Source organism: Etheostoma cragini, chromosome 15 (assembly GCF_013103735.1).
Source record: "Etheostoma cragini isolate CJK2018 chromosome 15, CSU_Ecrag_1.0, whole genome shotgun sequence".
Classification (NCBI taxonomy): domain Eukaryota; kingdom Metazoa; phylum Chordata; class Actinopteri; order Perciformes; family Percidae; genus Etheostoma; species Etheostoma cragini.
The window spans coordinates 15,398,365-15,423,910 of record NC_048421.1 but is presented as its reverse complement, the minus strand read 5'-3'; the positions used below and the strand labels follow the sequence as shown (position 1 = coordinate 15,423,910).

General features: G+C 40.5%; 2 protein-coding genes across 8 annotated transcripts in view; one reads left to right on the top strand and one right to left on the bottom strand.

Moving 5' to 3' along the window:
* Positions 1–8,601: 8,601 nt before the first annotated feature.
* Positions 8,602–14,151, top strand: tmem98 (transmembrane protein 98). The gene is made up of 7 exons (XM_034894868.1): positions 8,602–8,865; positions 10,808–11,045; positions 11,570–11,701; positions 12,148–12,181; positions 12,270–12,385; positions 12,474–12,533; positions 12,896–14,151. The coding sequence occupies exons 2-7, from the start codon at positions 10,915–10,917 to the stop codon at positions 13,095–13,097; spliced, it is 675 nt and encodes a 224-aa protein (XP_034750759.1). The 5' UTR covers positions 8,602–8,865; positions 10,808–10,914; the 3' UTR covers positions 13,098–14,151.
* An 851-nt stretch (positions 14,152–15,002) lies between these two features.
* Positions 15,003–25,546, bottom strand: part of svilc (supervillin c) — a 23,565-nt gene continuing 13,021 nt past the window's right edge. For 3 of the 7 annotated variants that reach the window (XM_034894745.1, XM_034894750.1, XM_034894751.1), the window contains 23 exons: positions 25,456–25,503; positions 25,264–25,326; positions 24,111–24,185; positions 23,904–23,997; positions 23,613–23,645; positions 23,328–23,526; positions 22,644–22,810; positions 22,446–22,550; positions 22,214–22,350; positions 21,102–21,249; positions 20,667–20,812; positions 20,322–20,497; positions 19,277–19,418; positions 18,840–19,158; positions 18,556–18,707; positions 17,283–17,385; positions 16,982–17,189; positions 16,743–16,876; positions 16,502–16,657; positions 16,121–16,264; positions 15,923–16,035; positions 15,662–15,817; positions 15,003–15,463 (listed from right to left, as the gene is read on the bottom strand). In XM_034894745.1, coding sequence (XP_034750636.1) covers positions 15,374–15,463; positions 15,662–15,817; positions 15,923–16,035; positions 16,121–16,264; positions 16,502–16,657; positions 16,743–16,876; positions 16,982–17,189; positions 17,283–17,385; positions 18,556–18,707; positions 18,840–19,158; positions 19,277–19,418; positions 20,322–20,497; positions 20,667–20,812; positions 21,102–21,249; positions 22,214–22,350; positions 22,446–22,550; positions 22,644–22,810; positions 23,328–23,526; positions 23,613–23,645; positions 23,904–23,997; positions 24,111–24,185; positions 25,264–25,326; positions 25,456–25,503 — 3,108 coding nt within the window. In that variant the 3' untranslated portion in view covers positions 15,003–15,373. The remainder of the gene's footprint in view (positions 15,464–15,661; positions 15,818–15,922; positions 16,036–16,120; positions 16,265–16,501; positions 16,658–16,742; positions 16,877–16,981; positions 17,190–17,282; positions 17,386–18,555; positions 18,708–18,839; positions 19,159–19,276; positions 19,419–20,321; positions 20,498–20,666; positions 20,813–21,101; positions 21,250–22,213; positions 22,351–22,445; positions 22,551–22,643; positions 22,811–23,327; positions 23,527–23,612; positions 23,646–23,903; positions 23,998–24,110; positions 24,186–25,263; positions 25,327–25,455; positions 25,504–25,546) is intronic. The other 4 variants (XM_034894747.1, XM_034894746.1, XM_034894748.1 and 1 more) reach the window with 4 other exon arrangements.

Below are 25,546 nucleotides of genomic sequence, written 5' to 3'. Positions count from 1 at the left end.
TCTGAAGAAAAAAAAAGCACAGAGGTGGAGCACATGGTCAAAATAGCCTGAGGCCCCGTATGACGCTGAACTTTTTCCAGGGTGACTTCACTCTATAATTACTATGCCCTCAATAAAACAATATGTAGAATATTCCAGAGCTGAGGTCTCTTGGTAAAGACTCTAATCTCAAAACCAAATCTGACAGTCTAGCCTCTGGCTCACAGACACATTGTGACTGTCCCGCCATGATAATGTTAGAGGGAAGCTTCAGTGAGTTCCAGGGGCGATTCTAGGATCAGACCTTTAGGGGGGTTAAAAACCCTAATGAGAATGGGACACGGATACAATGCCTAGCAGAAGTGATTACCCTCCTCTGCTAAATCAGTAATTTCATTAGCCGATAATCTCTGAGCTAGAACGTTTTTTTATTTTTTATTTTAACACCATGAAGGAACTAAACTTGACACTTTATAAGTCACAGTAATGACCTCCAATTTGACACAATGTTTTAACATTCACCAATTTTAGAGGTTTACGTTTTAATTTGGGTTCTAATCGGCGCCATAATCACCAACTTCTTCTCTGGGGACTCCCAATGTTAAACTTCTAAACCACACTCCTGCGTCACAGGGTATTACACTTGTTTTAAGCCATTTGAACCTGTAATTGTTTGTCTTCGGTCCCTAACAGGCAGGTTTGTAAACCCTAACTTGAAACACTTAAATTGATTATTTTTGTTAAATTTTTTTATAATTCTAAGGAGGGCTGAGATTAAATGTAGTCTCAGGGTCTAAAAATCACCAATGGTGAGTCCCACAAAGTCTACATGATTAAGTATTAATAAAAGAAACGGACTCCAAAAAGGAAATGATCTTGTATGAACCTGTAATCGTTTAAGACATCACTAACTTAATTTTCTGTAATGTGCAACTAGATTGCTGTGTTGCTAAATGAACTATACACATAATCCACAAATACTAGCATGAATAAAGTATACTCAGAAGCTGTACTAGCAAACAATGGCCTTTAATCTGCAGCAAAAGCAACAAAAGAAAAATGTTTTCTGTTTTTCTCTGTTGGCCTGCCAAGAAAAGGATTTGAGCAGCACTATGGAAACAAGGAGCAGAAGCTGTTTGGCTAAAAGCCTGCTGGATTATGTCATTCTCAAGGACATATGTATATGTCCTGTACTCCAATAAGCCCCCCCACCATTTATGATGATGCAATTTTTTCTCAGCTGTTCATTAAATAGGAAGTCATGTAAGATTTTAGAGCCACGGGGATTGGAGAACCCTTGTGTAAAGATGGTTACATTAAAAATAATTCTAGTTTTGCTTTTGTACTATTTTTTTATAAAGTCACTCTACATGGAAACTTTTCTTATTCAAAAGTTGAAAGGCTAGATAATCTTATGAGGAGTACAGGTTTTACAAAACAGGGTCATTGTAAGATAACTTAAGTAAAGTGTATTAATTTTCTGATCTATTCAGACTCCTCTATTTATAAAATATGCCAGTGATTCAGTTCTAGACAGTCATAGTTTACATCATAAAACCAAAATATCAGTTTTTATAGTGACCAACAGCTCCCAACATGTCAGCTGGTGAAGACATCTCAGAAGTGGGTCCCCCAGTAACACTTCAACAAATTTGGGGATTATAAAAACGGGGGGGGTTGATTATGATAAAACACATTTGGAGTCACTTTTGACTCCAAATGCCAAATGTATTTTGTGATTAGAAGACAATTTTAAAGGTGCAACATGTAATACTGACAGCTAGTGTTTAAAATGTTTAAACTGCAGTCCATATATAAATACTTCATGCGATTTTTGGAAGCCTGCAATACAATGTGATGTAAGAGCTACCCATGGTAAACTAGATCTATAAGACAAAAATCATAGAAATATATGGACAAAAACAAGAACTCCTGTTTTTCTGACATTGTAACGGATATCAAAGCCTTTTATATTCATTACAGCTTAATAAAGGATTACAGTATAACCCAGGTTAATGTTCCTTAGTTTAGTTTATAAGTTCATAAGAACAGTTTCTCTGCAACAACACTACATTACACAGTTTCTTTCTAAGTCTTTTGACGGGCTGCATCCGTTGTTTCTGAGGGTAAGCAGATGGTGTTTATCGCCAAAAGAGGGCATGATTGAAGCTACCAACTACTACGACATTCATTGCACGTGTAACCGATTGGTTAAAATTTGGCCACGCTAGATGTCACGTGACCTACGCGGAAATAAAGTCTCGGCCGGTAGGAGCTGATGGTCTTTTCCTTCTGCTGCTGCCGCCTCGCGTGCTGGGTTTGGGTCAAGCGTTCGGTGTGTTGTGTGCGGGCCTCTGGATGGTACAGTCAAGGTAGGTTGTTAGACATGTGCTGCATAGTTCGCCAGACAGCGATTAAATGTCCTAACTGTTGTCTGTTTTGTCCATACAGCCGAGCCGAGTCATAGTGCCGCTGCTGTTCTGCCTACGTCAGACTGTTTGCCTACCTTGGATTGTTTACTCACGTGCTCTAACTTATAAAGCGCCGTATTATAGTTTGTTTTACGTGTTACCGATTGTGTTTTATGGTTTTTATGGGAGAACGTTTGTCCGGGTTGGGTGTTTTCGTCCTAAAAGTGACTTTTAATCAGGTCATAGTGTTGGTAAAATTAATGGTTGTGTCAGCTAGTGGTTAACAGGTGGTGAAACATAACAAACAGATGTTCTTAAGTATATTGCATGATTTTAATGTTGTGATATTTGCATGTGGTGTTTTTTTATTGATGGTGTAAATCTGGTTTTACAATCCACCTGATAACACTGTAGCAACCAGTTGTTTTAAATAGTTTACTTCAAATTTATTAAATACTTTTATCAGACAAATTTCACTCCTTCCCGGCCTTAAATATTTGTGTTTTGTTTTTTTTATTACATTGGTTGTCTTAATTATTTGTTCTTTTATAGTCAATGTTTAAGTAAATGCTGTTTTTTGTTGAGTTTATAATAAATCATCTTCCATAGCTTTACCTAACCCCGTCCCTGATCTTCTCTGTGGCCTTGCCTGTGTAGTGGGAATCCCTGGGATTGACAACAACTGAATTCATATTTTAAACTCTTTGGGTGAAAGTCCCAAGGTGGTGTTGTGGAGTGGTAAAATTGCTAAGTTTGGCTAAGCCCTCCATTGGGCCTGGTTACACATGGAAGTTTCCTCATGACTTACCTAACTACAAATCCCACAATATAAATGATAGACATGTCACGTGAAAGAGAGCTAGCTATAAGGAACTTTCTCTAGATGTAAAAGTTTGCCAATCGGTTGTGTAGCTTCATTAATGACATTAAACCCAACAGTAGCCCTAAAAGAACTACATAGCCTAGGTAGGTTGTGTGTGTGTGTGTGTGTGTGTGTGTGTGTGTGTGTGTGTGTGTGTGTGTGTGTGTGTGTGTGTGTGTGTGTGTGTGTGTGTGTGTGTAGACTTGAAGTTCACAGGGGTTGCCAGGTTGAGAATGCTGAACCCAATGTCCCACACTGTCAGTGTTAGGTGAGTCTTGCACTGCCAGACATTACTTTACAGGGCAGCAGAGTCTCTAGTTGCTAGATGTGTTGACAGCCATAGACGCCTGTGCTCTGGCGGAGCTCTGTACCCGGCTGACAGTATCCTCTTATCAGCTAAACATAACAACTGCTAAAAAGACAGCGACCTAGCGATCTTCTGTACCTGACTGAAACAATTTCTCGGCTTAAAATTACTGCAACAACCAGTTAAAAGACTGCAAGCTCACGATCATCTGTACCCAGGACATCGTTATTGTTTGTGGGCTATGGCCAATGAACACAAGCAGGGGAAAGATTTTTGTTTTTAGAACGTTCTAGAACACGTTATGTATAAAAAAATTAATTAAACATTTAGCCTTTTTTCTATGTGATTATAACTTTGTCTACGTTTGTGTACATGACTAAAAGTGTTTTTGTTGTTGCATGATCTACAAAATAATTTATGCAGCTTGTATACAATGTACATAATCATCTTACTGTCCAACATTTGACTTTAAAGCTTGAAATGCTAATATTCGCCACAACAATATTCCATAACCTAAAAAACCATATCACAGAACAACTTGTGGAGAATGCAAGACGTGTCCAAATTCAACAATTCAGACAACACGGTTGTTTTGCAAAAGTTAAAATGCATATTTTCATTATTAGGATGTCCAATTTGCAGTTTTGTCATTTCTGCCACGGTGGTTGTAAACAGCGGTGGCAGGCTGTCCGGTACTCCTGGAACTTTAGCAGCTAGCATGTTAGCATGAGGCAATTAGCCTGCACTAGTTGGGATCACTTCACTGTCTCCATACTATTGCAAGTAACTAACTTGAGTAATTTAATGCGAGCAACCAAATGCTGAAATGATTAAAAATGCCCATGCCTACTAGTAACATTAGTCTTAATAAATTAGCTTTAAGCTTAATATGCTTACCTGTTCAAGAGGAAATGTACCAATTCGGCAACACACAGGCCAAAACAAAAACAGACATTCCGTTACAGAATGGAAATTTTAAAAGGAGAATAAACTGGCTTTACCATTGTTCAAAATCCAATAACCTACTATTTCAATTTAGCATGTTTCTTAAAGTGCACATTATGGAAAAAAAACTTTTTCTGGGATTTGGGGTGTTATTTGTGTCTCTGTTGCTTCCAGAAGCATACAAACTTGACAAAAAATGTGTCCATGATGTTTTGAGTGAGATACAGGTTTCTGTTGTCCTCTGCCTTCACTCTCCAGGTGAGCTGTTTAAAATCTCCACGACTTTCTACGCAACTAGCCGAGACGAGGTGGCTTGCCAGTGCTAGCATGCTAGGTTGTTCTTTATGGCAAAACACTGTTACAACACACACTAGTTCACCATAATCTACAAAAAACAACTTCCAAATGCCTGTTCTGCAGGTATTCCATAAGAGCGCCCTCGTTTAGAAGAAGTCTCCCAGTTAATCCTGTCTTGTACTGATCAAAGTTGGAAAAACAGTGGCTAGAGGACTCTATCATTACCTAACTAACTACTGTGCATGTGCTACTCCCAGCAAAGATAGTAAAGAAGTGAGATGTCTTACTCTGTAGCTAAAACAGAGACCTAAACACACAGGGAGAAAAGAGTATCTGCAGCAATGTTCAGTACAATAAAAATATGGTGTTTTTTTTAAATGAAACCATGTAAACCGATTGTGGTACAATCTTAAAACACAATTATGAACCTGAAAATGAGCCTAATATGGGCACTTTAATATCTGGTGACATAATTTGGTCATTATTTAATTCAGTAAATGTATTACATATTGGACCTTTGAGGGGGATTATACAAAATTAAGAGATCTGGATTATGCTTTTTTGTGTCCAAAAAGGCATGGGCAAGCAGAACATTTCAGAGAGGCAATGTGCACTTCATCTATCCATCCATTTCAGATGCCTATCTGGTTCCAGGTCAAAGTGGTCGCAGGCTGATCCAACCACCACACATCACTCAACTCACACTACACTTGAGTCATTTCTTATTTGATTATTTAGAAATTGATTAATAATTGTGCAACCATCTGTGGCAGCCATGCTGTTTCTAGCCATGTGTTTGTTTGCGCTTAATGCGACTTTAGAAAATCATTGTGTAACAAACCACAAGTTGTAAAACTGTACATGTAAAATACAAAGGGAACAAGGGATGCTTGGCATGCACAATATGCACACAGATCAATCTCATGAAACAAGTTCCAAAGAAACACTCAGACCACTTCAGGTTGTGAAAGTGGCGTCTGAGTTTTTGTATAAAACAAACCAAACTCAGAATCAAAAATCTATTTTTATACTTATTTGTGTTTATTGGGGTTTGTACTTTTACCTTACCTTTGCATTGGACCGTATCTTCTGGAGTAAAGCCTCCTTACAACATTTATGCATCGTTTCTGTTCTTCTCCTGAATTTCTGATACAGATGGTGTTGTCATGCCTCCAGCTCCAGAGTGCTGATGAAACAGAGACAACAAAACAGCTTTTTGTTTTCAAATCTGGGAAGCCTTACCACCCCCGCAAAACAATGGGCATGGAGAATACAATAGAGGGTACATGGGTTTAACAATTCTCTCTGCACACTTGCCAGTAATATTTTTCAATATATTTTTGGGAGGAGATGTCAACTATTTTTATTTTTAAATAAACAAATTTTCATTTTTCAGTCTCCGGTCTGATGAAGTTAAGCCTCAACTTGTGCAGGAAAACATTTGGGAGAGAATGAAGTCAACAGAGGTAAAGAAAAAATGGAAAAAGCTTGATTAAATCTGAAGGCTAAAAACATTGCTTTGATGTATAGCTGTTTATAAAGGAATCATATTTTTATCATAATCCTTGTCATCAAATTAATGTGAAATAACACAGCCAGAAATTGCAAAAGTTGACTGATTTTCCACCTAAAGCACACCTGCCATCAGGCTTAGGGAAATGCATTTGTATGGCCGGCCCCTCAGTCAACAACAGGCATCAAACACAAAGACTGCTGTCAAGCACTGACAGTGAAGAATGTTTCCCACTGTTTCAGATTAAGAGACAGCAAGAAATAGATAAATCATCAGGGCTGCTCTAGAGCCAAAGCTTTTCGAAGGCCAACCTCAGCCTTCTGTTAAAGACCCGCTCCCCTTTCAGACACACATACTTTAATGTGTTAACTCCTCTGCTGCCTGCAGAGCAGCACACAGCCACAGATGTCATGATAGGCCACGGGGACTATAAAAGAACCCAATTCCTCCCTCCGCATCGATCCGTTAGATGGCAGACAGTTCAAAGCACCAGCGATTTATATTCTGACGACTTGAAGAATAACCATGAAAACTATGTTTTGAAGTGTCTCCTCTTCATTTCTAAGCAGTCTTAGCTGTTCATGCTCATTGTCAAATTCTTCTTATTCTTCTCAAGTTGCTGGTCCAAACAATTGCTGTTGCCAGACGTGTCAAATGCATCACTTCCTGTGTGTCAGAGGACCTATCCATGGAAAAACCCTTTTTGAACATAAAAGCTTTCATGACCTCAGTGATGAAAGAAAAGCACACCAATCTAGCATGGATAAACTGTTTTTTTCTTCCTGAAAACCCAGCGTACTAAATAAAGTACAGTAAATACATTGCTCACTACAGCTCCTGAAGCCCCGACGGCCTCCTCAGCAGCATCAAGAACAGTTAATAGTTCAATTACCACTTGGCAGGTTTGCTCTCAGGAGGAATCCACTGATACCAGCTGATTAGCCATGCTGCTGCTCAATACAGCTCCTGGATAACACTCATTTGCGTGTGAACTGGTGCAAAACTCCCTGGCCGCTGATGCACAAGAGCTACATGGGTGAGCAGATTCCAATTAGAGAGGACTCAGTAAAGTTTCCTTTAAGATATAGATCTTATAGCACTGCAGTTACATGAAATGAAAGATAACTAACTGCCCCTTAGGCAAGGTGGATGAATGTTTGTGTGCGCAGCAAATACAGAAATTATTTGTGGTGGTAGTCATAATGTGTAAAACTATGAGAATTTAAACCATTGTTCTCAATCCAAGTTGACGTTCAAGCTGAAAATATACTGTGTATATTTGTTTAGTCTGGGGTCCATTCTTATGCTGAGTAAAACTTCAAAGACGTGGTCCTGCACCAGAATGCGGTACAGACAAACCTAATGAGGCCTCACTGTGATTGACAGGACTACTCAAACATTAACCAGATTGTGCATGCTCTGCACTGAGGAACCCTGCTTTAATGCTTGGAGTTGAAGAGGGAATAATTATCCGTGCCAGTGGAATCCATGCTGTGTATCTGCTCCAGCAAACTAGAACATAGTGTACGTGTATGAGAAAAAGGCACCAAATTGTGGTGGAACTATAACAACAAAGCAGGATGTTGCAGCTTTATACTCTAACAGGGTTTAATGTTGAATAAGTTGACGTGGTGTATACAAGGGTCATACCTCTTTCAAGTTGTATTCTGTAAATTTCCCTGCATGTTTGTGATGGGATGCACCACCCTGCAGCACCTTATCCATCTGTGGACTAATGGCTCAAAGCTCTGCAAAGTTGAAAGAACATCATATTAAAACCAGGATGATAGGACATATTGCCATCCAAATCACATTTGCTTCCTGGTTTGGGTTTCTTAGAGGAATATAGTTGGCTATAGTTGGTTCAGCAACAGTTACAATATACCAATAATCAGTGGTATATATATATAAGTTATACATTTTAACAGAGTATTTTTCAAACCGTAGTATTGCTACTTTACTTCAGTAAAACATACATTTAGGCCTACTTCTTCCACCACTGATAGTAGAATTATCACAGTGACTTCCACATGGCACATGTAGCAGTAGCCTAGCACTAGTTTGCTAATTTGCTAATTTAGCATCAGACTTTGCAACCAACTCCACGTGTAACTTCAGTAGCTACACCGCAGTTCATAAAAAGTGACAGATATGACTTTACCTTCTCTTGTATGTGATGAAAACCAAGCAATATGACGGTTAGCGTACGCCACCTAGCGTTAACTGTATCCATTTGAGTGTGATGGTCGCAAAACGGGGTCTTCTCTTTTCCAAGTAGTAGCAGCGAGAGCGCGCTTTACACACAGCTCGGCGCCTCGAGAGGCACGGCTACCCACGCGCAGATAAACTGCCGGGTCGCGCGCCGGAAGGTTGTTTGAACTGAAAAGAAAGAAAAGTTTGATCATCAGTCACTCACCGACATTTCAAGCTCAGTCGTGCGCGTTCACGTCCCAGATTTGGAGATGTCCGTGCCGTCTCCGCGCGCCTGTTGGCGGTGAGGAAAGTATTTTGTCTCCTAGAAGGAATTGAAATAAAAGGACAACATGTTTAGGTAAGTAGCCTAATCGATTGTTTGTATGCCTCAAGTCAAACGTGTTGTTAGTTAGAAGACAACCTTAATCGATACTGTCTGTATTTGTAAGACACAGCGAAATTGGGAAACTATACTTGTGCCAGCGCGACTGTGTGTGTTCAAATTGATCCATCAGTTGAGGAAAAGTAATGAGCATGGTGAAATGTTAAATTAAAATTTGTAGACGTTTATTGTCTGTTTTGGTTATTTCATATTTAGGCAGAACAGGGACCTTTTGATGTTTTCCATGATCATGTTTCTCAAATTGAGACCCAGGCCTCCTTCAATAAGAATCTCGAGGGACTCCGCAAAATTATACATGAGTATTATCGCAAAGCACACACGCCATTAAACCACCAAAAGGGGTTATTTTAGTGTCACGTTTTTGCTTTTGTTTCCTCGTGGTTTATTCTGTTTCAGAAACTAGTCTGTGCAGTATATTTTTTGCAGTGGTAGTCAGATCGTTTACTTTAGTAAAGTAATACTATAGTACAGCCATGTATACAAGTACAGTACAGAAGTATTAACAGCAACTTAGATAATATATTACTACTACTTTATGTTGTTTAGTCTTATCAGCATTGGGTCATAAGAAGATCACAATGGTTTGTCTAATGTAAAATCTGCATCTGCAACCACAATATCTGTCAAATGTAGCTTAAAAGCTCATATGTTTTGTATGTAAAAGAAATATGTATTTTTTATATTACTTCTTAAGGTAAAAAAAAGAAAAGTTTAAAGTAGCAGAAAATGAAAATACTCAAGTGGAGTACAAGTGCCTCAAAGTTGTACTTTACTGTAAATGCACCATTACTTTTAATGACTGGGTACTTAGTGTGTTAGGGACTTAATCTCAATCTGCAATAAGGTTTAGGCTTTAGAAGAAATTGTTGATTTTCTGTACTCAAAAATACCTGACATCACTGCATGTATCGTGGTACGTGTTTTATTTTGGCATCAGGATTTCAAGCTTTTCAGATAAACTGGCCTGTGAAAAGAAAAGGGAGTCACGGGGCAGGAGAGAGAGGAGAAGGTTCTGTATAAAACAGGGGAGTGTAACCCAAATCTGATTAAAGAATTACAGCATTCCATGGCAGAATCTCACATAATCATCCAAGCAAAAAAAAAAAAAGGTTTACAATGTTGTAATGTTGAAAGTTCAGCTGCCCTGTGGTCATGAAAAAACATTGAAACTGTGTCTCAGGCCTAATTATTACAAACTATACTCTACTGAACCTAGAGAGCTGTCTGGTTAGCCAATGACAGGCTTTCCTCCAGATAGTTTACACACATACACTGTAGGTGATCTGGAGAGGCAGAACGGGTTAATGAGTAACTAGACTTGGTAGAGAGCAGGTATACTTTAAACTAAAGGTATACTTGAAACATGTCACTCTAATTAAACTGCAAATAATCCCAAACTAGGCTACTTCAGCTGGGACTGAAAACATCAGATGGTAAAAGGTCAAAGCTATTGAGTTTTTTTCTTTGGGTTTATGTGTGTGAATTGCTGGAGCTGCAGATCAAAATAAGGAAACAGGATATTGTGTTGACTTTGTGGTCGCCCAAAGTTCAATAAAATTAATGTAATGTTTGTTGTTGGTTAGGGTTGCCCTGATTTCACAAAAACAAAGAATTTTAGAGTCACCTCTATTCTCATTATGCTGTATGAAGTACAAACAAAGAGCAAGTGGACTTTTTATGTACTCAGATAAAGATCCGTTGCATGTGTTTGCGTTGCAGGTGTGCCACAATTATAAAAAAACAAAACTCTGCTGATCATGTTCTTCCTTGGTTCAGAGGTGCATTGTGTTCACAACAAAAGTGGAAATCATAGAAATTTCTTGCATATTCTCAAGTAGGGTGATAATGTCTCTCTCACCCATTCAGACTGAAAGCACCATCATTCTCTCCTCAACAGATAAGCGGCCATCCATATTCAAGCTCGGACAATCAGCCCACCCTGATTGGACTCTTTTCCTCTCCAACGAGTTGCTGCCCGCAGCCGCTGTGGGAGCCGTAGTCGCCATGGAGACAGTGGTGATCGTGGCCATTGGGGTGTTGGCCACCATTTTCCTGGCCTCCTTTGTCGCCCTGGTGGTGGTGTGCAGACACCGCTACTGCCACCCTCACCACCTGCTGCACCACTTCGACTCCAAGTCAGTGAAGTCTCGAAATTTGTGTCTGTATCTAAATCTGTAAGCCTCTTAATTTACCTCAACAATTAATATCTGTTTTCCACTGTCTTTTCATCCTATTGATGTCTTTAACACTTAGATCAGTTATTATATGTTTAATCAAAAAAATCTGGCTGTTTTCTAGTTTGTTTTCTTGTATTGTTTTAAAGTGTTCCTAATAAAAGGTCGCATTTCATTCTAAATATTATTTTACACAACCTGCCTGAAAAGATACTTGCCATAAGACCTTGGTTGCCACCCATACCTCCCACTCAGATACACAGTATACATATCCTGTCGCCTCACATAATACAGCAGACTACACAGTGGTTAACGACACAGGACCCCTTATACTACGGGACGACAACAACAAGTCAACCTACCACCCCTAAAACCTGCTTTACTGTTTACTGCTTTACAAAAAACGGCAACTTGCAATTAGTCAATTCACCACGGCCAATTTAATGGTTAGGAATCCAGCCCTGCTTCCCTGTTCTGTTTTACAGACCCACGGTGGATCTGATTGGAGCCATGGAGACCCAGAGTGAGCCATCTGAGCTGGAACTGGATGATGTGGTCATCACCAACCCTCACATTGAGGCCATCTTGGAGAACGAGGACTGGATCGAGGATGCCTCGTACGTTTTAGCGAGCCATTTTGTTACGTCTTTTAATGCTTATTTACTCAAGTACTACTAGTATTCCCATTTTCTTCTACTCCATTACATCTTAGAGGGAAATATTGTACTTTTAACTCCCCTACACTTAGTTGGTAGTTTTAGTTACTTTGAGAATTTAGTTTAATAATACAAAGTATTTTCAGCAATAAAATATGATGTATTAATATAGGTTAAGATAAGTATTTTATTGACCCCATAGGAGAATTCACTACTGCACAGAGAATATAAAAATTAAACTTAGCTCCACCTTTACCAGCTGCAACATTAGTTTGATGCACACATGTATATATAAATAATCATACTACAGTAAAACATAATTGTATGCTGTGATATTGATACTTTTACTCAAGTAAACTTTATGGCCATTTCTTCCTACTAATTCTGTGATTTTTTTTCTCCTACAGAGGATTGGTCTCTCACTGCATCTCAATCCTAAAGGCAACTGAATTTCTTACTTGCTCCTTTAGTCCCTATTTAGTCTGTATTTTTATTCACTGATTTTGACACATATGACATCTACATACAGATCTGCCACACTTTGACTGAAAAGCTGGTTGCCATGACAATGGGGTCAGGGGCAAAGGTCAAAGCACCTGCCAGTCTGAGTGACATCATCACTGTGGCCAAACGCATCAGTCCAAGGTACAGATTCCCCACACCTCACTAATAACACTTGACTGACTCAGGCTAACCGGCCTCCTCACGTCCTCTCCGTGCTGTCTCCTCGCAGGGTGGATGACGTGGTCAGATCTATGTACCCTCCTCTGGATCCAATCCTCCTGGACGCCAGGTAATCACATTTTTTGTCAAACCATTTAAAGGTATATGACTTTGATAGCTTAATGCAAAGACAGACAAGTAAGATTGATCTGTAATAGCTGGAGGGAGCGATTTATCCATAATTTAATAAGCTTTGATATATGCGGAGATAGGAACAGTAATACAAATGTGATGTCACAGCAAACAGATGCTACCGGGAAAGTGTTATAACTCAAAATTAAATTTAAAGTTTAATCAATCATGTCTGCTCAGATCAACAGACAGATTTGTTTGTTTTTTTCATTTTAAAAAGCCTTTTGTAAATAAGGGCTTCTTATCCAGCAGCAGCCAAACAGTTAAATCAAGCCCATTTGTCCTTTTCTTCATCATCAGGGCCACCGCTCTCCTCCTTTCAGTCAGCCACCTGGTTCTGGTCACCCGCAACGCCTGTCACATGTCGGGCAGCATGGACTGGATCGACCAGTCGCTCAACGCAGCTGAAGATCATATGGTGGTTTTACGTGAGGCGGCGCTGGCCTCTGAACCGGATCGAGGCATGCATGGAGCTGACGTACAGAGAGAACAGGCCATCTAGACATCTAAACACAGATACAAACACAAAGGGCATAAAAAACTATCTATTTTATCATTGGGCTTCCGTACTCAATTAATACTTACCATGGCATGTTTTGCCAGACAGTGCCTAAACTCATCTACCAGTCCAAATGAACGAGGACACTTCTAAAGGCTGTGGCAATGGATGCAGGGACTTGAGTACGTCTCTCATTTTCCAATTGAAAAGCCTTGAAAATACTTTCTTTATGATATTTGCACCAGACGTGTTTATCAATACTTTGCATTCACTAAAGCTACATAGTAATAGCTGCAAAGTAGATTCAACACATTAAAATAAGTTTTTTTTCTTTCTATTTAACCCTGGTTGGTCTAATTAAGCTGCCTGTGAGAAAAACGGCCTTTGGAAATTTCTTCCTTGGGTGCGCCATCACCCAGCGGTGGGCCTAAATCCAATCTCACTAGCACTGCACAGTCACATGGAGGCTTAGTCAGCTAATCCATTCTGAGGAAAATAACATCCAGTTAGCCAGTGAACCCAAAGGGGCTCCATTTAAGTGTACCAATGGAACACCAACCTTACAATTTGGGGGGTCAGCGTGACTTCCGGATGTTCTAAAACATCCCTCTGTGTCTTTTTTTACGCCATTAGATCACCAGTCTGCAAGTTGTAAACACAACAGCTGTAGTTTTAGCCCCATCAGCAACAGAGAAAGATTTTTTTCCAGTTGAAATAATGCCCCAATGTCCCATAGCTGCATGGTACTATAATTAATTGAGGCTGGTATTGATGGAGAACCATTACTTTGGTCCACACTCGAACATTTTAGCACCTACTCGATGGATGAGCAAAAATATTTGGACAGACATTCACGGTTCCCAGAGGATAAATCCTAATGGCTTTGACCTTTCATCTAGTGCCACCATCACGTCTACATTTGGAATGCCGTGAAATTTGGCACAGCTTCTCATGTTTCCCACAGGATGAAGCATAATTACTCTGGTAATAAATATTCATATAGCGCTGGTAATTAATCAAATGCTTGCATAAGTAAAGACATTGTCATCAGTCTGTACTATGTGTTTAGTTGTAATTGGTAAACATTAAACATCAGCATGTTAGAGTCATTGTGGATATGTTAGCATGCTGATGTTAGCATTTTGCATGGGTCTTGTTTTTTTCCCTGTGTGCTATCTGAAAATCAGTGCTAGTCACTCAGTCAAGAAACACTTCTGACAACAAAAATGTAAAAAAAAAATGTAAAAAAAAAGGTAAAATATTCTATCAAATTCAACTGTAGTTGCTGTTTCTATCTACATTCCTCAAGGAATAAGGATATTGTACAAATACCAAGTCGAGCAAGACATTTTAAGTACATCACCATTGGCCGTTATAAGAAATATTGAGCTTTAACACATGCTATTGTGTACAGTACAGTGTCTTTGTGTATCATTGTGTTGAAGCAGAATTATCATGTTGTCTTGGGGCCAGAGGGATGTTATTGGAGCATGTGGACCTGCTCTCCCATGCATAGCTAATATTCAATCCCCAAGGAGTCCTAATAAGGCATTACCCTCAGCCACAATGACCACATGGGCTTAAGCTACAATCCACATGGCACAAACCTTTGTACGCACGAGGCTGGCAAATAAATGAGCACATTAGAACATCACATGACACACAACTGTAAAATACACATCATAGACTATAGGGTCAAATACACTTGTTTTAAGATTTTGGTGACAATCGGGAAGAAAAGCCGCCATTTTTTGAATTCTGTTTACTGAAGTTATGCAAAAACTGTAGCTCTGAGCATGCAGAGATGTTTGGATGCAAAAGTATAGATCAAAGTGGAACCCTTAAGAAAGTGGTTATCCTTTTATTTTATTTTATTGTTTACATTGTTTATTAGCATTGGTCTTTTTAATGCACTCCTTTGTTTTCTCATCCTTATCCCACAGCTTGTTACTGGTGTCCTTCCTTCACTCCCACACTCCTTTTTTTTATCTTTCATTGATTTTTGCAGATAAAATGTAGTTTCATAGGAAAATGTGTTGTTTTTTTGTTGTTGCTCTGAACAATAGCTACAGAGAAATCAATGTCTGATTAGAAAGTCCACACACTCATACTAATTTGACATAAATCAAAGTGAATCTCTTTCCTCTTTTTATCACGTTGGAAGCAGTCCTTTGTGCAGCAACGGGGTGCTAATACCACCCTGCCATCTTCCCGTCTTTGTGAAGGAGGAAGTCCCTGCTGCAGGAGCGTCGGCCAGCCTCCATTTGTTTTTTCCCTGTCTAGCAAAACAGCCCTTTGCTTTTCTTCAGATCAATTTGCTTCCAGTCTGGGAGGGAATCATATTCATCTCTCTTCATTTCCAAAATAGTCTGAAACATAATTGTATTGATTTATTTAGGGTGAAAGAATATACAAATCAATTCATATAATAAGTAATAAGTTTAGTCTGAACTTTCACTCAGGGTTTATCATCAGATTAGAAAAATAAGATCATCTACTTTCATTTGTAAAGAATGGTGAACACTGCGGCCTGCTGGTTGAAAGACATCACTGCTGAATCACTTCACCTGGAAGTCTTTATCAGACAGGTAGACTTCCAGATGCTGGGGGTCCACTCCTTCAGGTAATGGGCTACGCAGAAGCTCCTCCAGAGGGTACTGGGTCTTCATGAGCTGGGCCAGGGCGTCCTGCACCAAGGTCAGCTTCACCCGCCCCGTATCACCCTAACACACAAGAGACAGAGATTTGGCTCTGACAGCCAGCAACATACCGTATTTATATCTGGACAAAACAGCAGATGTTTAGATATAACTTCATGGTGTTGGCACCTGTGTGTGGGGTCCCAGGCTCCTATCCCAGCGGGGGAACACGTTAGTGAAGGTGAGAGGTTCTAACCCCTCAAAGATGAGGTAGGCCTGTGGTGGCCGCCTGGGATTCATTTCTGGGAAACAGAGAAATATACATTTTTGTAAATGCATCAACAAACCAGCAACCCTTTCCTTTCCTGTCGAGCAGCTTCCTTCTACCTTTGCAGTACTGCAATGCCGTCTGCATGGCACACCTCCTCTCGTCATGCCAGCAGACCCAAGCTGAAGCTGAGCTCTCCGTCTGCTCGGGCTGACCCCTCTGCCACAGGTAGACCTCCAGACGGTTGTCAAGCAGGAACAAGGCTGGCAGACAGATAACAAAGTTATGGGATATATTAGACAAGAAAGTGGAAGTACTGTAGATCGGATTGATATCAAATTAAGATTGATTTTGTTTCGGTGGGATGTAGGTGGCAAGAAAAAAAGGATACAGCAAAGAAAAGGTTTTACATTGGCATACATTGGCATTGAAGGGGATACAGGAAAAAAAAAAAAATATATATTTTTTGTTTGTATTGTGTGTCCTGAGTGTGCTCTCACCCGGCTGTGGTACAGAGTAGAGACTCTCCTGGACAAAGGGCATTGCCATCACGAGCCCCGGCAACCGCGTTGGACTTAGCATCTCTTTGGCCTGGAAACTCCCAGAGGAGGCGCTCAGGTGGAAGAGCCGAGGTGTAAAATTATACTTTCCTGGATCTGACAGAAGATAGTTTTTACTGTGATTTTAAGGTTTACAGCGCTCTTCTGGTTGGAGAGAACCAAAGTAATTACTGTGTTCTACCTTGCAGCATGCAGTCGTAGGCCTTCCTGTCCAGTTGTCCCAGCGCTGTCCAGAAGTCCGCAGGCTCCGAACCTTCCTCCACTACCTGCACTGTCACAGGGCTGCTTTTACTGAGACCCAACTCTAGTGGACATCTAATAAACACATAAAATTCACAAGCTGGAAAATGATTTGACCCTTGGATTTAAAAAAACATCACTGGATCCTTTAAAAAAGCCCACCCAGTGTATGTGACTCACATTTGAGTGAGATGCTCCACTGCCCTCTTGCTGACCAATCTGGAGCTGCTAGGAGCTTTACAGCCAGTCCAGAGATAAAGTACTCCCCGCTGGCTGTTGAGCAGGACCACAGAGCCCCTGGACCTCAGGCCTGCACAGCAGCAATCCACTTCCAACAGAGAGCCTTCCTCTGGGAGCTCTCCTCGCACACAGAACAGACGCCACTCTGCTACAACAGATATACAGTATATTTTTGTTAAATCAGAGCAAAACAATGAAATATGTACAGCAAGACAAGAAATATGCCCTGACTGCACAATACCTGCATTCGTGGAGGGCTCCTCTCGCTTGCCCTTGTGAATGGTCAGGCCTCCCTGGAAAAGCTGCAGAAAACAGGGAGGTTCCTTTCCTTGAGGTACCACCACCTTCAGAAACAACACAACGAACACACAGGCTGTACACAACAACAGTCGTGCTGGAGGGGTGCTGAAAATGTCCGCATATGGTTTTGGCCTCTATACCCCAATACTAGTTAAAAAAAAAATCTTTCTACAAAAAAAATTTGTAGAAAGATTTAATATTATGGAAATATCATGGTTCAGCTTGGCACTTCTGGTATTGGAACCTTAAAAAGGCAGCAATATTGTAAAAAGATACATGGAAGTAATTCTGCTCACTTACAGCTATAACATATGAATGAACAAGCCAAACAATAATGTCAAATGACATTGAATCATAACCAAATTTATCATTTTTTGATATTTAATTGATAAAAATATTCCTCTACTCCCCTTGGGCCCTTTGTTTTACCTACTGGAGAAAATACCTGAAGACAAGCTTTCTAAGGACCAAAGTTACATGTTACATATTTTTTTAATGACCGCAAGAAAAATAATGACTATTGATTGGATGAGGCCTGCCCTCCCCAAAGTAGCTCAGTGGAGACAAAAAAATCAACAGGTCCACACAAAGGAAAATATGACCGCTATTTTACAGTTGAAAGTATCTTTGTTTGTGAGAAGATGGACCCCTGTCATTCTAGGCCTTGATTTAGAATAATTTAAACATACTGATGTGCAATGGTTTATTTCTCCTGCTTCTATGTAGTCAGTATGGGTGTTGAATGAAGTTCAACCACAAGGTGACCCTTTTATTATTTATTTTTTGTTGCTTTGACCTCTCATTGAAAGAGTTTAAGTGTATTCTATTGTGTTGCTAAAATTGCCTGCCATGTTTAACTTGGAAAATAAAGTTAAAAAAAAAATATTCCTCTCCATCTTATTAAATTGTGATTGCTGTCGGACCAAAAAACATTTATGAAAAGCCAACACATTTGCATCCGTCAAACTGGTTAAACACCAATGTATGTTGACCACAATTCAGTGTGTGTTTTGCATATGACCCTATACTGCATTTTATCTACCTACAGGCCTCAAGTGAAAGGAAGTAAAGAATGTTTCCATCAAAATGTGTTGAAATAAAAGTATGAAAAAGCACCAAAGGCATACTTCAACACACTACTTGAGTAACTGTTGTTATAGTGTTATTGCTTTATAGTGTAGTCATAAGTAGGTGATCTGTTCTGAAGGCCTCACCTGCGAGGCTTCATGGTTGTTTATCCCGATAGACAGGAAAGCAGCAGTGTCCCGTCCGCTGACACTGGAGTCACGGCCCCGCCACAGGAAGAAGGCGGTGTGTTCTTTTTCTCTGGGACCTCTGCTACACTCATCCGTGATGTTCATCTCATCTGCGGCAGAGAAAATCTATTTACATTTGTATTTTAGGCCTTTTTGTAGTTTATGTCCATGTCCAAATCAAATCACACTGACAAAACCTACAGAATAAGCTACAGCAAAGGTAGATATTATTACTCACTGACCAAAAATGTTGATGATATACGTCCAGCGGATGACATAGGAGTCTCCTTCGTAAAGCTGTCCGGTGCTTTCTACGGGAATTTCACTGTCATCAAACTCCTGGACGTGCCAGGTGTCCACAGCTATTGTTTTCAGCTCCATCTGACGTCCTCCTTCCAGCGTGATGACCCCGTGACCCCTCTGGACATCAACGCCAGCCAACACATTATGGACCAGGCTGTCCCCTTCCAGGGACTGACCCGAAACTAGAGCCTTTGCGTCACAGGCGCTCAAGACATCTGGTGCCAAGGACACGGACTGGGAAGACTGCACTGGGATGGGCTGTGGACAGGTGGAAGTTTAAAAGCTAAAACGAAATCTTAAAAATCTACACATGGAGAAATCACTGTTATCTTCCTGATATCACACAACAAGCCTGTGTACTGTGTGTGAGATGAACCTGTGTCTTCTTGCTCATCTCAGCAGCTTCCATGCCTCCAGTCCCACCTGTCCAGTCCAGGAACTTCTCCCTGAACAGTGCTGTCTCACTGTGCTCTGAGACACAACCGAACAACGCCCAGCTGGGACGCCCCTCTCCCCTCCTGAGGACAGAGTTAGAGACTTAGGGGGAACGCCATTCATAAGAGGTATATTTCAGTATAATTTACCTTAATAGACAGTGGAAATCATTACTGTTTTGTTTCAGATTGAATCACTAAATAGTTCCTATAAATCTTGCCATGCTATAATGTTATTAAGCAAATCTCTTTGCATTAACATTGTTGCACATTTAGGTGCATTCTGGGGCTTTGAAGCTCATGGAGTATGTACCTATAGCTGTATAGTATAGAAGTATAGAAGTGGCCAAAACTATATGGAAATGCCTGTCCCTCCGCGGCTCTTTTTCATCTTGGTCCCTTAATTGGAAATTACCGCGTACAAAGATATTTAAGACAATTGCGTGCCTTCATGGGAAGAACTGCAACATGACTAACAGACAGACTTTATTGCCCAACAACAGTGTCGGATCTCAATAATCCAGTCTTGTGGCTGAATGGGAGTAACGTCCTGCAGCCAGGTTCAGAAATCTTCACAGAAGCATGGAGGCTATTATAGCAGCAAATTAATGCTCATGGTTTTGGTATGACATGTTCACCAAGTTTCTGTCTACTTGTTTGAATTTCTAAACAACTGTCTTTTGCCAGCCGCAGTATGTCCGTGTGTCATGTGGCTGTGTGTAGGTGTGGCTTATAAGCCATTTGCTTTGGTTTTAAAGACCAACTGCAGACTTGCCGCATGCACGGTAAACTTAATGCTGCATCCTTACTGTGTCTAGTTTGAATTACATCCATCGCTTTTATTACGTGCACCGCGATGCTCAATATGTGTGGTGAACACTCACAGTTGTACTCCAATGTTTTTGTAATGTGTCCCAGTATTGATATGCTGTTATTTTTGAGGTGAAATATGGACTAAAAGCTTTACAGCCTGCAGTGTGAACTTACAGCTGTGTGTTCGGGTTACACTGCGTGGGATCAAGTGGATTGACTCGACAGTTGGTGTAGTCATAAGCTCCAACCCACACTTGGTGAGTCAGCTGGAGAGCAACATTCTTCCTGCCGAGGGAAACATCCTGTCCATGCCAAAGGTACACCTCACTGCCAAAATCAAACACCAGGGCCTGGACACACACACACACACACACAGACATGTACAGTATGTGCATAGAGTTGAATCTGTGACATGATGAGCTATTAAAACTGACTGTCTGAGCTAATATCAATTAGAAACAACACAGTAAATGACACAAATGATCAAGGCAAAAGGGTAATCCAGAAGAGACCTCTGACCTCAGTGGAGCCCAGCAGGGAGATACTGGGGATGGAAGCCCAGGCCTGTTCATGAGGTACCAGTTTGTTCTCCACAAGCCTGTAAACACAGTTGGACTCCACCACACCCCGCTCGTAGAGCTCATCGTCCTCTTCTGCACTGGCTCCTGTCGGCAGATGCAAACAAAAAAAACATGCTGCACAGTTCACATGTACATACGGTAGATGTACATGTACCAACAGATCTTGTTTTTCCAGTTGTCCTTTTTGTTGTCTTTTGTCACATCGGATGAAAAAAATCAGCTTATTTGTAAGTGTATATAAGAACAAGCGGGTCTTGTTCTTTTATGATCTGTCCTTGTTACAGACATTAACAGAAATGTTGAAACTCAGTCGTCCTAAAACATCTGATCTACTCTGGGAGAAATTAACAAAGCAGACATTTTGACCTCTAACCTCTGTATTGTGTCCGTCCTCCTAGAAGGCTCCAGAAGTCTGCAGCTAGGCTGCTGTCACAGTTCAGCCCCTCCTCCAGGTGAACCATCTGGGGGGCCTGACAGCCGAGATCCCTCTGACTCTGGATGGATGATGCCAGCTCAGAAGCCTGAAAAAAAAGATCAGTTTCAAATACCATAGCAGAACACATATACAGAATTACCGTATGTAGTAAGTTACAGATTACTTTTACTTAGGTATTGCAATTTCTGACACTTAAAAAGGTTTTGCAGATACAGTCTATGGTTTTGCACGTGACTCAAACAGGTATTTCAGCCTTATTGCTACTGATAATGTTTCTAACATACTTCCTTTTGATAGCATTCAAAATTGGCCCCATCATGGTTTTGTGTGTGATTGCAGAGACTGTAGTATATAGACGTCTATCAAAATAAAGAATGTGCTAATAACATTTGCAGTGGCAATACAACTAAAATTCATACTCAGGTTGCAGATTTCAATGGGTCACAGAATTCAGTGTAATACCGGGAAAGTTTAAAGTGAATTTGCGAACCCAACAATTACCCAACAATTCAAACTCACCAGTTTTGCAAAATATTTTAACATTTCATCATGTGATTGAATCATCATCATATGAACCTCCAACATGCCAAAATGATCAGAAAGTAACTGAACAGAAGTTATCAAGACACACATAATTTGGAATTTAGGAAATCTAAACTTACTAAACCCTGTGTGTTATGTGCATAATAAAGGAGAACATGGATGCAGTACAGTATGTAACCTGAGAGTAGTGTTAATATATTTTACAGCATGTGTGCAAAGTGCATTCCATGTACAAAATGCACCTTGAGCTCTCATTTTAGGTATTTTGTAGCATGAAATTAAAAATGTGAATGTGGATTTTTTATTAAAAAGTTACACTATCATTACCATTTCAATTTGTAACTGCCAGAAAGATGTTCTTCTCAAGCACAAGTCATATTTTTTGGCATTTGGGCACATGATTTTCAAGTAAAGCAGTTTAAACAGTTTCACCATATACCTTGTACAATGTACACCAATGATACCATGGCCTTTGAAAATTAAACAGATACTGTCATCGGTAGTACCTTGGCTTTCTCTTGTTCATTGGCAAACTCTCCACTCCACAGGATGCAATGCTCTGGGGTGACCAGCAGGAAGCAGTCTCCACTGTTCAGGGACCGCGCTGAGGGCTCCACCAGACGCACCTGGACATGCCGCCTACCTGTCAACACAGGCACTAGTTAATATAAAAACATGGACACAAAGACATCACCATGAGGACACTCGTGCACACAGATGAAGCAAATCTTTTCTGACCTTTGATGTGAATGAGCATCAGGCTGCTGAAAGGAGGAGGAGACTTGGTAGCATCTGAGGATGAGATGGAAAGATGGGAATCAGCCACCGAGGAGTTTTGGGACTCTGTGGGGAGTGAAGAACACACGGTAAGGAAGCTGACCAAGGAAGACAAAGTAAAAAGAAAGGACATGAAAAAATAGGATTATTCCCACTCACTCTTTTCTGCTTGGGTGCTATCCTCAGCAGCTGTGTTGACTCTCTCTCCCATGTAGTCCTGCCTGATGTCGTCCCGGGCAGCAAGAGCCCTCAGAGGGTTTCTGGAGCCTTGAGTCCTGCGGGACGGACGCACCGACCGTCGGTGCTCTGCTACCGATGAGGTCAGTCTGCATCACACATACAGGACAAATACAGCTTCACAAAGACAGTATATAGACAGTCTCAATGAAGATCTGCTCTAAACATTAGTTATTATATCAAAAAGCTAATGATGTGTTGCTACCACTGTGACGTCACAGCTTGCCTTTGGTCCCCCAGTGGCTAGAAATGCTGATATGTGAAAACCGAGCCCGGGGTATCCTACTCTGCCTTTGAGTAAAAACACTCACGCACTTAAAAACACACTTAAAACACTGTTTAAAAGATTTATCCAATAGTGTTCTGATCTGTGTGAACTGTATGATTACTATTTGGGATCTGGTGCAATTTATCTTCAAGTTAATTTTGGGCCCTTTCTGAAACTAAAGCAAACTATAGATTATTGGTTAGATAACTATATATCATAAGAAAATAGCTAAAAACAGATGGGTCTCTCTACCAAACCCTTGACTGTTTTACAGATATTTATAATACAGTGATTGCAAAGGCCAATAATCTTACAATCTGTGGAAAAACCAGGCTCACATGGGTGTGTTGGTCTGGCAGAGGACACCCAGGTCCTGCTCACTCTCTGCAGCAGCAACATCTCCAGAGGGTGGGGGGGCGCAGGTGGAGGGAGAGGGCTGATCCCTGTGGAAACCAGCATCAAGCGTGTTTGTTTCATCCACAGGCGTCTCTTCCTTCACCTCCTGCGGAGCCTCAGAGAGCGGAGAGCTCTGTGGAGCTGCGGGACAGGAAATGTAACTATAAAATACTTTAAAAATATATATTTAAAAAATCTTATATTACTGAGCCTTTACGTGATCTTACCTTCAAACTCCATCCCAGTCTGTATGGAGATTTCTGGTTAGCAAATAAAGCAACAATTTAGAGAAAAGCTTACATGAAAGTGTTTGTTATCATATGAACTAATGCAGCTCTAAACTTCATATGTGCATGTTGGAGCTTTGCATGAGTGTCCTTTGTTATGAGAAGTCTCATTTATGTCTGATTCTGGTGAAACAGGTGGTAAACCCAAAGTGCACAAGTCAGAGACACAAACCTCTTGAGGTAAAGAAAGATAATAAGGAAAGAAGAGTAAACCAGAGCAAGTAAACTCACCTCTGTTGGCCGTACATTCAGCCTCTTGCTTTTCCCTTTCCTGCTCTGTATTGAAATCCTCCACTTCGTCCATCTTGCCATCAACTACCTTAGACTATAGAGCCAGAAAAAAAATGTGCTATTGTAAGACACAGGTGAGGTCTTCTGTAGCTCGCAAGACATAATACAAAATATATAAATATTTCATCAAATGCCCTTCAGCGTCACCTTCTGTCTCCACTGAGGCTGAATCTGGTTCTTGGTAGGAGAGGAGACTTCTTGTGCCTCAAAGGACAGATTTGTCTGAGGATGCAAAGAGAATACATGGATAATGAGGTAACAGGTGAGCTCATTAGAGTGGGACAGTGCATGACCAAGGGGAAAATACTGTATGATGCAGAACAAAAGTAACAAAAACAACACAGAAAGTATTAGATGGACATACTTTCTTTGACATGGAAGAAAAGGACACACTTTCACACTGTTTCTATCACATTATATCATACAATCATATATTATATTAATAAAATTTCACTTTATCCATGTCTTATTGTTTACTGCTCTGTTTTTTATGCTGCTCTGTGTGTGTGTATATATATATATATATATATATATATATATATACACACACATATATATAAGCAATTTTCTTTTGCTGCTTCCTGTTGCTGTGGACAAGTTTGTCATTTCCGCGTGTTATGGCACATTTGGACTAATTGTGGGCACCCGAATAACTCAGTTGGTAGAGAGGGCGCTCATATAAAGAAGTTTACTCCTCGACGTAGCGGGCCAGGGTTCGACTCCGATCTGTGGCCCCTGTGCATGTCATCCACCCTCTCTCTGCCCTTTCATTTCTTCAGCTGTCCTGTCACTAAAGGCCTAAAAATGCCACAAAAAAAAAATCTTAAAAAAATATATAAACTCTATTTTAGCAACAGAATCTAAGGGGAAACAATATTGTCAGGTAGTTGATAATGTTCATAAAACTCAATCTTGGCTCTCTTTTGTAACTTTTGTTTTTCTAATACTGTTGCGGGTTGTTAAAATCAAATTGGGAAGGTTGGGTGTGGAGGTCTGTCTCCACAGTGTGGAGGAAAAACAAATTATAAACCACAAGTGTGAGAGAACTACAAGAGTAAATGCACAGGATTAACAGAAACAAAATGGAAACTGTGAAGTGAAAGCTGCGATGTATCACTTCAGAAGAGAAAAACACTCCGCAGGTGACAGTCGACTCGTTCGCGTGAGTGAAACTTCACACATCTGTAAACGTCACAGCCACGTGAAACTGTGCGATGACAAGACTTTTCACTGCATACAAAACACTGCAAACCCCCAAAAAAGCGCCATTTATCTGCCATGCAGCGGCTCAGACAATTACCTGATTGAAACACATGATATATTGGGGTGTACTGCTAGAATAGACAGAGGCAAAGACGGGTTCCTGGGAGAGAAGAGGAATTAGAAGAGAGAGGGGCACGCTAAAGCTGTGGTAAAATTAGTAATGCATAAAATCTTCATAATGGAGATTTAGAAGAATCTATGCATCTCAGAGCATTAGTGGAGGCCTTACCCAGAACTGAGGCTTGACATTCTCCACATAAAGGTTTTCTGTCCCTTCCTGCAGAGGGCAGTTTGGAGGGAAACAGAGGGGGGGGGGGGGG